The sequence below is a fragment of the Semicossyphus pulcher genome, unplaced genomic scaffold, assembly GCF_022749685.1.
Source record: "Semicossyphus pulcher isolate SPU_LCO1_2020_fin unplaced genomic scaffold, fSemPul1.0.p SCAF_10, whole genome shotgun sequence".
Lineage (NCBI taxonomy): Eukaryota > Metazoa > Chordata > Actinopteri > Labriformes > Labridae > Semicossyphus > Semicossyphus pulcher.
In genome coordinates this window covers 25341640-25351762 of record NW_027211604.1, presented here as the reverse complement: position 1 = coordinate 25351762, position 10123 = coordinate 25341640, and the positions used below count along the sequence as shown (strand labels likewise).

Below are 10123 nucleotides of genomic sequence, written 5' to 3'. Positions count from 1 at the left end.
ACCCTTAAGTAAACACGGGGAGTGTGTGTGTATATGTGTGTGAAAATATGGTTTCATATTATATGATGCACCTGTAATTATATAAAATGTGTCTGTTCAGAGATTGTATTTCGTATAGTGTATTTTTTTTATTAACCATATCTAATGTTAGATTTTTTTTAAAGCTAGGACTATTGTCATTGACATATCCTACTTTTTCAGTATGACATTTTTTTCTTTCAACAATCTAGAAAATGAATCAATCAATACACATATTTTATTATACCAAGCATAACACAAAATTTGTTTTGTGTTTTTTAATAAGATTATATGAAGTGGTACTAAATAAAGAGCCGTTTGGAGCCGAAAGAGTTGCCAATTATTGCTTAGCTGAGCCAAATGATCTGGTTCACTGAATAGAACCGAAACTCCCTTCACTAGTCCATGAACCCGTACATACAGCGCATGCGCAAAGTAACTACGCAAAGGACGTTTCAGGAAGGCTGACGTACAGTACGTCAATGCGGTAGTAGTGAACGGCAGAGCCCTAGCTGTAGGTTAGAGAGAGGTCTGTGTACAGACCGGTTCTCAAAATTGACACCCAGTGGGCCGCAGAGATTTTCGGGGGAGCCGTAGGTTGGTGAAACAAACATGGGGAACGCGGAGAGCGGCTGCGGGGGCGGCAGCGGCGACGAGGATGACATAGAAACAGAGAGCCCCGGTTTCGCGGAAGACAGTCCGGCCTCTGCGGCCACTGGCGTCGGCGTCGGAGGCGGTGGAGGCTCCGGTTCTGGGAGAAGCGGAAGGGGATCAAATAACCTGCCGGTGCCCACCGGTGGACCACCTAGCCCTGGAGTCCTCCTAGAGCAAGTGAAACTGAGAGAAGCGGCGGCCCGTATTAGTGACTCAGGAGTCGCCATTCAGGAGTCGGTCCTGGCAGGGAACGAGGGTGTCCTGGTGCGGTGGTTGGAGGACCGGTTGAACCGAGGAGAGGAGTCCGTCAATGTGGAACAGTTCTGTGAGATGTTGGAGAGCAGAGATGCCCCCAGAGATGAGTGTGAAGAGGTATAAAGCCATTGCAAAGCCTCTAAGCCAAGGTGTTCATGTTGTTGTCCCAGGTATGAGGGCAGAGGTGTTTATAGCCATGCCCATTTATGATGACTGATAAGTAGCACCTTCGACTGCCTGGTGAGGCCACGAGAGGACCTGATATCCTGTAATCTGTTAGTAATTTCAAGGGTGTACAGTGAATCAAGCATATAAGCTGTCATGGTGTGCCCTGTGCTTGTCAGGTGTATTGTCACAGGGCTTTAGCTTTGGCCTCTTGTGGCCCAACATGCTGCTTTGTTGTCTGACATCTGTTGTGTGGCCAAAGGTTGCAGATGAATGGGTTAACTAATGTATTTGTACTTTAGTCTGCAATTGTCTTTGTGTGGGTAGACATGGAATGCCAATGCTACACTTTTAGTTCTATGTTTGGTTCATTTAAATATCCAATAACTATTAAACATAGAGCTGCTACCTGCCTTTTTAATGTAAGATGACTAAATAAACAGGCATAAAGTATGTGTATCTTAGCAATTAATAATAGGATAAAAGAGCACATTGGAAGATTTGTGATTGTGTACAGGAATGTGCATTGTCTCATTGTGTACTGTCTCTGTCTCAGGCCTTTGGACAGTTTGATGCAGAGGGGGATGGGGTGGTGGATGTAGAGAGCATGCTGATTGCTCTGAAGAACTCCAACGGAGCTAATCTAAAGGGAGAGCTGAGTCATGTGATAAGACAGCTACAGGCGTGCTCCCTAACCCCAGGTATGAGATGTGATTTGTTTATGAGGATCAACAAGGTCAACATTATTTGAATATGTATCATCAGCAGGTGGCAGAGGAGCTTACTCTGAATGATCTTTCTATTTGTCGCAGGTTTTGTTGACATATTCTCCAAGACTAAAGACCGGTTAGGGGCACATGCCTCCAAGATCCTTAAATTCCTACACAGGAATCGTATTCCCAGCAGTGCCATCCCTTTCCCTATCTTAGAGGGCTACAACAGCATTTGCACCATGAGGTCCAGTGTGGTCCAAGACTTCCTGGAGTTCCTCTTGCAGAAGGAGAAAGGTAAACACCAGAGCTTCAGATACAGCCTAAAAAGTGGTGTAAACTGTACGCTTCTAAATCTTCTCCTGTGTATTTTAAGATTATGATAAACATTAAGGCATATATAGAATTGTAATCAATGTCAGACACTCCTCCTAATCCATATTTGTTTATTTCAGATTTAGATATCCAGTACAGAGCAGAGCTGGACCGGGATCCAGATGTGGACAAGGTTAAGGTGGTCACACAGTGCTACAGCACAATTGAAGCTTCATCCAATGCTTCAGACATTAACAAGATGACAAATGGGGAAACATCATCTTTCTGGCAGTCGGACGGCAGCGCACGCTCACACTGGATAAGGTAAGGGCAGCTGACTGTGGTGTGTCTGATCCTTGATATATGGAGATTCCGGCCTGTATGTTTGTGATCAGTTTTAAGGCTGGAACTCGTCTCTCTTCTCTTTCCCCAGATTGAAAATGAAACCAGATGTGGTGTTGAGGCGTCTGGCTATAGCCGTGGCTTCTAATGACCACAGCTACATGCCTCAGCTGGTTTCAGTTGCAGTCGGGAAGAACCGGCGTTCCCTGCAGGAGATCAGAGATATCCGCATCCCCAGCAACGTCACAGGCTACGTAGCTCTCCTGGAGAACGCCAACATCACACACCCCTGTGAGTCACCAGCTGTCAGTCTCTCTGCTTTGTCGTGTTTTTATTCATCTCGGGTTTGTTTCGTCCATCTCTGATGCTTGTAGAGTAAAATGCCTTTCTCATTTGCACCCCTCCTGTGAAGTCGGAGCATGGTGTCAGCTACAGAGGAGAACCACTGGGTTCAAAGATAGCTAAGTGGTTAGGTGTCTCTCTTTTAAATCCACATGCAATTTTCTATAAGCCCATGATTGAATTGAGCTAGAATCAAGAGCACTAGTTGTTTTTCTTTTGCTGCTGTAAGAAGTTAAACCCAGGATTTACATCTTCGACTTCAGGTGTTAACGGACCACACAGAAGCTCCGCTAAAGCTCCCAAACTCAGTTTTTGTGAAGATATAAATGAACAAAACCTTAACCAGGGAGCAGTAACAGATATTTATTAGCAGAGGTCCGAATAATGGTGACAAATTCAGCAATGTACTTCAAAGTGGTTTGCAGCTCTAGCAACAGGTGGAATCAAACCCTCGTTATGGGTCGTTTTGAGCATAGGTGGTTTATTATATTTGTGTCTTCCTTATTCAACACATACGGTATTTTATAGACCTTGACCGTTATATCAATGGCTGATAATCTTAGCCGATATAGCCCTGTCAAGCATGTATCATTTTTGTATACATGCTTTCTGTTACGCACAGATATAAATACTTTTTTCAGATAATTTAATGCAGAAAACAATGCTCGGGAGGGTTTACAAATGGTAAATGGACTGTACTTATATAGAGCTTTTATAGCCTTTCCACCACTCAAAGCTGCTTTTTACACCACGTGTCACATTCACCCTTTCGCAAAAACATTCACACACTGATGGCAAAGGCCTAAGTACCAGTCCGCCACCGGGAGCAATTTGGGGTTCAGTGTCTTCCTCAAGGACGCTTCGACATGTGGACTGAAGCAGTCAGGGATTGAACCCCCAGCCTTCCGATTCTACCGACTCTACCACTGAGCCACAGCAGCCAGAGAAGGTGTCATAACGTAGTTAGTGCAGCAAAGGAGGCTCCGACATTTCTTCTGTACTTTCAGCACTGTTAGGAGCAGATGCAGCCGTTATTTGTTTATAGAAGCAGCCCTTTGCACAGAGATATCTGTGCAAAATGTGTTTATTTGCAGTTCAGTCAATCAAAGGTTTATTTTCATTCCCGCTCAAAGATTTTTTATTTCTCTTGCAAAATCTGTAATCTGAGTTTTCCCCTCATAAACCAGAATTGGTCTCCAGTGGTAATCAGATCAGGCTCCTTCATTCTCAGGGGAAGAAGCAAACCTATGATGGCATTTTTGCGTCATGATATCCATCAGTCTGCTAATTGCATCATGTCTTTCACAAACCCCAGTCATCCAAATCAACATCAAGCGGTGCCTGAGCGACGGATGTGACACGCGGATTCATGGCTTGAAGACGCTGGGTTATCAGATTACCAAGAGCAAAGAGGTGTCTGTGTCGGATGCTTCGGCCATCTGGTACTTGTCTCTCCTCACCTCCCTGGTCACGGCGTCCATGGAGACTAACCCTGCACTGGCTCAGACTGTCCTCCAGAGCACACAGTGAGATGCACCCCTCATGACGATGTAAAGAAATGTTATAAACTCTGATGTTTCTGAGGGTTTATTGTGTCGTTTTTCTCACAGAAAAGCCTTACGACACATGCCTCCGCTGTCGCTGACGCCGTCCTCCACGGAGTTCCCCAAGTTCTTCTCTCTGAACATCCTGGAGGAGGTGGATGGATTTCTCCTCAGGATAGCAGAGTAATGACGATTACATCAGCACACTTACTCATCACTGCCAGGCTGAGCTCATAATGCTGACATCATCGCTATTAAAACAGGCCAAAGTCAGAGTATTGATTAAGTCGGGCGATGACACACTGTTTCTATTTAGTTTAATTTAGTGTGAATCTCATCAGTTAATGATCAGAAATATAACTATAGTTTATTTTATTTACACAAACGCTCTTCATTGTCAGAGATATGTTATGGCTCTTATTGTACATATGTTAACACTGTAGTAGTCAGCTGATTGGTTATGTCAGAATCACCTTGATTGGCAGGTATGTACACATGCAAGGAATTTGGTTGAACTTTGCGCTCTATGTACGCTTAAACATTAAATATTAAACTAAAAACTACAAGCCTACCTTAGACATTAAATATGAAACATTAGACTAACATGTTACGAGAGACATTGAGTATGAGAGCGACATGAGATTCTTTGATCGCAAAAAAGAAGTTGTTGTGAGAACAGTTTGCGTACACAGCATGTCATAGATGTGGTGTGTTTTAGGGGAAACAGATAAATTGGATGTTTTAACCAGACTCTTCAGGAATAGATTTTGAATTGACAGCGTTAAATTGTGTTGTTCCTGCTACTTCATTTTAAGATGATGATGCATCTTTTCAGGGCTGCACGGTGGCACGGTGGTGCAGTGGTTAGCGCTGTTGTCTCACAGCTAGAAGGTTCCCAATCTCTATTTACAGGTTCTGTAGGCAGGGACGTGTATTTTAGGGCTGGCAAGTGTTCTGGTCTCTGTTTGTAGTACGTTTGTAGTCCGAGTAATATTGACCAATCACGTATCAGCAGGCTGCGGCGTATGCAGAAAAAACTGTCTATGAGGAGAGCAAAAGAAAGAGGAACGTAATCCGCTGTAATGACGTCCCGGCTCCCATCAGCGTGATCTGACGATGATTTAGCTTCTTATTGATCTCTGTAAAGAGACATCTGCATGATAACAGCTAACAGCTAACAATCTGTTCTAGAGCTAAAATTTAACTTGAGATAAATTCCCTGACGCTGTGTCACGAAAGCCGTTCAAAGTTCAGATTTCTTGACTTCCTTGAATGCATCAGATCGATCTGACCTCTGTTCAACAAACGAGCATTTTAAAGAACAGACCTGACAAAGCTTCATTTTTAATTTTTACTAATATGCATCATGATGTTGAGATTTCAGCAAATAGCCATTGGTGACTCTAAAATTACCTGTAGGTGTGAGTGTGAGCGTGAAAGGTTGTCTGTCCCAGTGATTGACTGGCAATCAGTCCAGGTGTAATCCCGCCTCGTGCCCAATGACAGCTGAGATAAGCTCCAGCCCCCAGCTACCCTGAACAGGATAAACAGTATAGATAATGGATGGATGGATGGATGGATGGATGGATCTTTTCCCTTTTTAATTCTAATAAAGAATTGATAGAGTAGATGCGTAACAGTCCTGCAGCTCATAAGGAATTCAAACTTTAAAGATTGAGAACTCTTCTTTTCTTCTATTTTCTTTTTCCTAATTGATGTCGTTTCTGCTCTTACTAAGAAGTTATGAACATTTTCTGCACTAAAATTCTGCCAAAAATACACTTTTTTTTAGTAAAGCTTTTATGTATATTGTACTGGCCAAAAAAAGAGTGATTTTGCAGAGTTGTTTTATGACTAAATCAACCCCAACTTGTTAATGTCTTTGCTCCTGTGTAGCTGCTCTGTGAGTCCTGACGCAGAGCTGACCCTCCTTGCCTTTGCTCTGGCCCGGGGCAGCGTGGCGAAGGTGCTCCAGGCCCTGTCCTGCATCAGTGATCATTTAGAGGCCGAGTACAAGGCCTCCTCCCTCATCATGTCCATGGCCTCCGTCAGGCTGCGACTACTTAATCGCAACGGTAACGTGACCAGGCTTCCTTTACTCTCACTCACAGGAAGACATTTGAAACCATAGACCGGGAAGAGAAAGTGCTTAGCCTACACAGAGGAGATGCATTAGTGGAGTGTGCAGTGGAAAATTGCTAATTCTGTTACAAAGCTGCAGTTCAGTGCTTCTGAGAAGAGGAATGAAACTCTAACCTGCATGGAAAGTTATCAAATGTCCTGTGCTTTCCCAGAATATGCTCTGTCATAATGACTGATGTGTCATTACAGGGAAGCCCCTGCAGTTGCACCTGCAGGCCTGTGATGTGAAGAGTAAAGAGGAGAAGTCTGGACCAGAGAACATGCTCACAGAAACCTCCACTGGAGACGGTACAGCTGAGAGCAGCCTTATTTCATGAGACAACATCAAGCTCTTATTCCCCTACATTAAACTGGAACATGTCCTTGAGTGTAAGTGAATGTTTTGTTGCTCTGCAGGTTTTCTCACAGAAAGTGGCAGGAAGAAAGCCAGCGTGATCCTGTCCACCGAGGACCAGAGTAACTTCCAGGTCACTCAGATGAAGATCAAAGTGAGGCTCGGTTTGATTTCATTCACAGTTTTGATCGAGGTGTACTTTCTATGAAGCTTACTGTCCTGTTTGTGTGATTTAGGTGAGAAAAGGAGCCATTGGAGCGAAATGCGGCTTGGTGTTTGCGTACAAGGAGGAAGACGCTTTTGATGCAGAGAAACATTTTAAGAGGTTCAAAAAGTACGACGCGTGGAGCTACAAGGACTACAAAGAGTTTGTGCAAGACAAGTAAGGACCCCTTTCTAGATGTCTGAGTTTTATTAATCCTGGTACTTTCATTTAGTGTGTTTATTGATGTAGAAGCTGATCACGCAAAGACAGTTATGAGTAGCAAATGTTTATAAACTAGTACAGTACAGCTCTAAATTCTAGACCCCCCAGTCTGCTGTAGTTGTTGATATGAATGGCTGACACACCATGCTGTCACCTGACCTGCAGTGTGAGGATTCCTGCCCTGTCAGAGGACGAGCCGATTGGCTGGTTCGAGCTCGAGGATGACTGGAACGACGTGGAGATCAAGCTGCAGCAGTGTCGCGTTGCAAAGGTACATACAGGAACTGCATCTAGTTAACACTATCTATCTACACTTTTGAACCTCATTATTTAACAAGCAGTTTTCCCATAAACAGAGTTGTGTTACCTGAATTAGTTTTAAATACGGCATCACATTTTGTTATTTAGTGTTTAGGACTTACAAGATATGATGTAAGTAGTGCAGCTGTTTCACCTCTGTTTCCCCGTCCTCACAGTTCCTGATGGTGAAGTTCCTCTGCACCAGGCAGGACTCTGCAGAGCGCCTTGGCGTTCAGTCTCTCACCTTCAGTGGTTACCTGTGTCCCGGGGCGGAGAGGCTCGGAGACCTGGACGACCTCAGTCCAGACGGGGAGAGCTTTGACCGTGATGCCGTCACTGGCCTTTGTCTACTTAACAAGACACTATTCTTCATTCAGCAGCTAACACGAGACATGGTAACTGCTGTAAGCCATCACTCATTATTCAAATATCATTATACAACAGGTAGTTCTGATGAGTAATCTCACTGGACAAGAGGCGTTCCATGAGTGCTGATATAGAGAACAACATCACTGGGACTTTTCACTCTGTGTATCACTTTGCCTCAGCCAGGTGTTCTGAATACTGTAAATTAACATCACAGCAGACCGTGTGTGTCTACAGTGATGAAGCTGGTACCTCTGAGTCACACACAGACTCTGATTTCACTGGTTGATGATCAATTAAAACAAACAGATAAATGTACATGATAAAAACAGCTGATCTTTGGTCACCTGGAGACACAGAGAGCAGGAGGATGTTTGGGTTGCTCGGCAACAACAGTCCAGTTTCAGTGAAGTTGTGGAACCAGTTGAACTGGCGGAGCAAAAAATAGCCTGTTGTTGACTGTTAGTTTTTACTACTTTTTGCTGCTTGTGTAACTGTTGTATAAAATCAATATCACACTCGAGGTCGTGATGTTCCACTGAATATCAGCACACTGTCATTATCTACGACCGAATCACAACCGTGATGATATTCAGTACATCACTCCCTCTCATGTGCTATTGCTTAAATAGTATGAGTGTATATTTGTGTAATTAACCAGAATTCTCTTAGTGGATACATTACAACCCTCTCAGTACACTGCTTTATATGTTGTGTGCCAGCTTGTTACATTTGTATGAAACCTGCTGAAGTGTTTTAAGGAAATGCACATCGCAATGGCTGATGGTCAAAATCATTTCCAGCATTTTTTCCTTCATTACTCTTTAAAATGATCTCATACTAAACAACACAGACAATAGAGAGGGAGAACAAGTAGAACCATCCTGTTTGTGATCAAGAAAAATGACCATTGATCCAACATGTGACCTGGATTAGAGACTCAAACATGATCTTATATTAAAAAAATGACAAAATAATAACTTTGATTTTGGTAAACTAATGAATTTATGTGTCTGTTTCTACTTTAATGGCAGTCTTTCACTTTCACTTAATGTATCCACCTATTGATGATTGTTCAATGCACCCCCTTGTGGACATAAAGAGACATTGCATCATCTCACTTTAATGTACTTCTGAATAGTTAATCAGCACACATATTTAATATGTGTCCTGTTTTTTGTATTTCATTGTTTCAGACTGTTTACTCGCTCTCTTTCTTTCTGCAGGATGCCTCTCACTTTAAGCAGAAGTATCTTCTGGACTTCAGCAGTCTCGGTCTGAACCTCTTCTGGAGCTTCTACAGTAAACTCAGGGAGATGTGAGTGGTAGCACTTTCACAGCTCTTTTTTATCTACAGGAACAGTTTAACACTACAGCCATTAGCGCAGGTGTAATTACAATATGGCAAGATCATCAACATCCACACACAGTAAGGTCAGCTGTTCTGTCTCTGTTTCAGTGAGGGAGAGGAGGTGTTGAAGAGCAGAGTTCTGCTGCTCCAGTTGATGCAGAACTGTTTCCCCATGCTGCCCAACCCGCTGGAGCCCCGCAGCTCAGAGGAGAGCAAAGCACCAGAAGAGGGAGCAGCAGCAATAGCAGCAGCAGCAGCAGCAGCAGCAGCAGCAGCAGCAGCAGGTCCCTCCACGTCCAGCAGCACAGAGCCTCAGCCTGAGTCTGTGAGGGCCGTGTGGGAGCTCTACACTCACCTCTGCAGTGGTAAGAACCGGCTCAGCTTTTATACAAGTGAGAGTGGGGAAAAGCGCTTGTTGAAATGGTTGCATTTGAGTTCATTACATTTCTCTGTAGAGGTTCCTCAGACAGTGGCAGCTTATCATGACTGATTTCTAAGAACATGTGAAAACAAATTGAGCGATTAGACACCAACTGATGTGTCTGCTGATATCAGGATGACAGAAGCAATTTGAAGAAGACATTTTGGGCTCTCACAATCAGCATTTATTTTCAACTTTTTGACAATTTCTAAATGATTAATCAATTCAACACAAAGGAAAAATGTGCTAATAAGTTTGAAGTGGCAAAAACTTAAACAATCAGGTTTGTCCTGTAACCTTTGTCGTCCAACATCCTCAAGTTTCACCACTTGGAGAGTTCGGGTACAGTCACCACACGCGCAGACTTTTGATCCAAAATAAATCCAGTGAGAGTTCATTCATGTTCAAACTTGCCTAAAGTGTTTATTGCAAAAATA

The 10123-nt window shown here is 43.4% G+C and overlaps 1 protein-coding gene across 1 annotated transcript in view; it reads left to right on the top strand.

Annotated features, from left to right (window-relative positions):
* The first annotated feature begins 534 nt into the window (after nt 1–534).
* Nucleotides 535–10123, top strand: part of zzef1 (zinc finger, ZZ-type with EF hand domain 1) — a 43459-nt gene continuing 33870 nt past the window's right edge. The window contains exons 1-15 of the mRNA XM_069669475.1: nt 535–1044; nt 1649–1793; nt 1905–2099; nt 2258–2441; nt 2551–2750; nt 4117–4327; nt 4412–4528; nt 6242–6420; nt 6677–6775; nt 6884–6975; nt 7058–7203; nt 7414–7519; nt 7725–7943; nt 9141–9232; nt 9374–9630. Of these exons, the coding sequence (XP_069525576.1) occupies nt 631–1044; nt 1649–1793; nt 1905–2099; nt 2258–2441; nt 2551–2750; nt 4117–4327; nt 4412–4528; nt 6242–6420; nt 6677–6775; nt 6884–6975; nt 7058–7203; nt 7414–7519; nt 7725–7943; nt 9141–9232; nt 9374–9630 (2656 nt within the window). The 5' untranslated portion in view covers nt 535–630. The remainder of the gene's footprint in view (nt 1045–1648; nt 1794–1904; nt 2100–2257; nt 2442–2550; nt 2751–4116; nt 4328–4411; nt 4529–6241; nt 6421–6676; nt 6776–6883; nt 6976–7057; nt 7204–7413; nt 7520–7724; nt 7944–9140; nt 9233–9373; nt 9631–10123) is intronic.